The sequence below is a fragment of the Protobothrops mucrosquamatus genome, unplaced genomic scaffold, assembly GCF_001527695.2.
Source record: "Protobothrops mucrosquamatus isolate PMUCROS unplaced genomic scaffold, P.Mucros_1.0 scaffold2410, whole genome shotgun sequence".
NCBI classification, from domain to species: domain Eukaryota; kingdom Metazoa; phylum Chordata; class Lepidosauria; order Squamata; family Viperidae; genus Protobothrops; species Protobothrops mucrosquamatus.
This window is the reverse complement of record NW_015388482.1, coordinates 92,615-94,800: the sequence shown is the minus strand read 5'-3', so window position 1 is coordinate 94,800 and position 2,186 is coordinate 92,615. Positions and strand designations below refer to the sequence as shown.

At 54.2% G+C, this 2,186-nt stretch overlaps 1 protein-coding gene across 1 annotated transcript; it reads left to right on the top strand.

Annotated features, from left to right (window-relative positions):
- Nucleotides 1-241: 241 nt before the first annotated feature.
- Nucleotides 242-710, top strand: LOC107295589 (rano class II histocompatibility antigen, A beta chain-like; the record flags this gene model as incomplete). Its single annotated transcript, XM_015824903.2, has 2 exons — nt 242-447; nt 613-710. Coding segments are annotated over 2 exons (304 nt in total), but the record flags the coding sequence as incomplete, so codon positions are not given.
- Nucleotides 711-2,186: the final 1,476 nt, after the last annotated feature.

Sequence of the window (2,186 nt, the reverse complement as noted above, 5' to 3'; positions counted from 1 at the left end):
CCATCTTTGAGAATCCCATTTAACTTCTTGCTGCAATTTGCTTTGGAAATGACTTAAAACAAATAATATTTTCAGGACTGAAAAGGGCTCTTGGCCTGAACTAACCAACTTGGTCTCCTGTTCTGGCCCCTCCTGTGTCTCCCCCATGTCCCTCCTCCCTTCCAGCCAAACCCACCATCTCCATCTCCCCCACCAAGCTAGACCCCACTTCCCCCCACACCATCCTCCTCTGCACCGCCAGGGGCTTCTATCCTGTGGAGATCGAGGTCCGGTGGCTGAAGAACGGGCGGCCGGAGGAGGAGGGCGTGGCCTTCGGGGAGGAGCTCCAGAATGGAGACTGGACCTACCAGCTCCAGGTGATGCTGGAGACCCAGCCCCAGCGGGGGGACATCTACACCTGCCAGGTGGGGCACGCCAGCCTGGAGGCTCCCATCACCGTCCAGTGGGGTGAGCCCCTGCCCTCCCTCCCCTCCTGGTCTGGGGACCCCATCCTGCCCTGAGAAGGGGGGAGAGAGACCCTCCCTGTGAGGGGAGCTTGGATGGATCCTCCTGCGGGGGGGGGAAGCTGGCCCTGATCCTCCTGCTCAGGGGAGGCTCCTTCTCCTTCCCCAGAGCCCCGTTCCTCCAACTCTGCCAGGAGCAAACTCTGGACGGGGATCGTGGCAGCCATGATTGGGGTGATCTTCTTTGCCATGGGGCTCTTCCTCTACCTGAAGAGCAAGACAGGTGAGTCTGGGGGGCTGGATGAGAGATTGTGGGGAGGGGACCCTCCAGGGGAGGCCTCTCAGCAAGCTTAGCAGATGGCAAGGAGGCTCCCCTGGGAAATTTGCTTGGGAAATTCTGTTCTTTGAGAGTCTACTGTATAAGTGAGCATCCTGCAACCTATTATGGGCTATCAATGGGGAGGGGCCTCCTGAGTCCTCCAGCCCATGAATGGTCCTGATTGGCTCTTTTTCTCCTTTCAGCAACTCCCATCCAGCCTCCTGCAGGTGAGTTTCTCCCCAAGTTATAGATGCTTCTTTAACATTCCTTAATTGAAGTATCCTTGTGTCATTTCATGCAATTTCTGGCAAAGTGACACCTGGCTTTGCTGCCACGCCCCATCCTGGCCCCACCATCTTTCTTAATATGAAACATCTGGTGGGGGGAGGCCTCATCTCTTGATCAACCCCCTAATTAAATCATTTGGGGAAAATTCCATCAGCCCCGGGAGATTAATCACTGGTCCTTTGGATCCTTTTTGTCCCTGAAAGGGGCGGAGCCTCCCTCCATCCTGTGTCTGCCATTCAACCACCCCCCTGCAATGTGGGCCTGTCAGGAGTGGGAAGGCTGAAAGAGGGGAATAATAAGTTATTTACATTGAAGGTTTCACTTTGTATTCTAATTTTCTTTCCTATCTCTTTTTCTACAGAACTCATGAATTAATCCTGCTGTCCTTCCTGATTCCTGATGGGAAATATTTTTTTTTCAGTAGCTGATGAATTTCTGTCTCTTTTTTGCAACCTCTGAAAAATGGAGGCTGAAGATTTTAGATTAGGGAGAGGAGGAGAATGGCAGCCTGGAGCTTCTCCTGTGGAGACCTCCCTGGCTTTCCTTTGAAGTCCACTCTTTCTAGTGAGGGAGGGGTGGAGACTATCTAGACTGACCCCAGAGACTCTGGGCCTGCCTGTCCATCCAGAGCCCCAAATCTCTCCCAACTTTGAACTCACAGCAGCTCCATCTATTCTACATTAATCTTCCTCCGAATCCCTTCCCTTTGCTATAAAAGAATAAAATTTAAATTGTAGAAAAACCCTGGAATTCCTCCTTCTTTCCTCTTCCTCCTCCTCTTTCCTGTCCTCCCCAGAGAGTCCTCCCTTCTCCCCTCCCCCTCCCCAGATTGAGGCCTCCCCTGCTTCCGGATTGACCATCCAGGCTAGTTTAGGTCTACACCCAGAACTGGTTCGGGAGGAGGGTGGGTCGATCCCAGGGAGGGGAAGAGGCAGGACCCCCCTCCTCCTCAATCTCTCCAAGCCCTGCCAGATGGAGGGGACCCCTCGGAGACCCCCTATTCGTGCTTCCCCCGGAGAGCTTCTTCCGTGGCTGGGAAGCTGCTGGAGCTGGAGGTTCTCCTGGCTTCATCCGGGCCTCTTTCTCCAGGATCGGAGCTGGTTTGAGCCCCTCCCAAGCCAGGGAAGCTCCTGCCC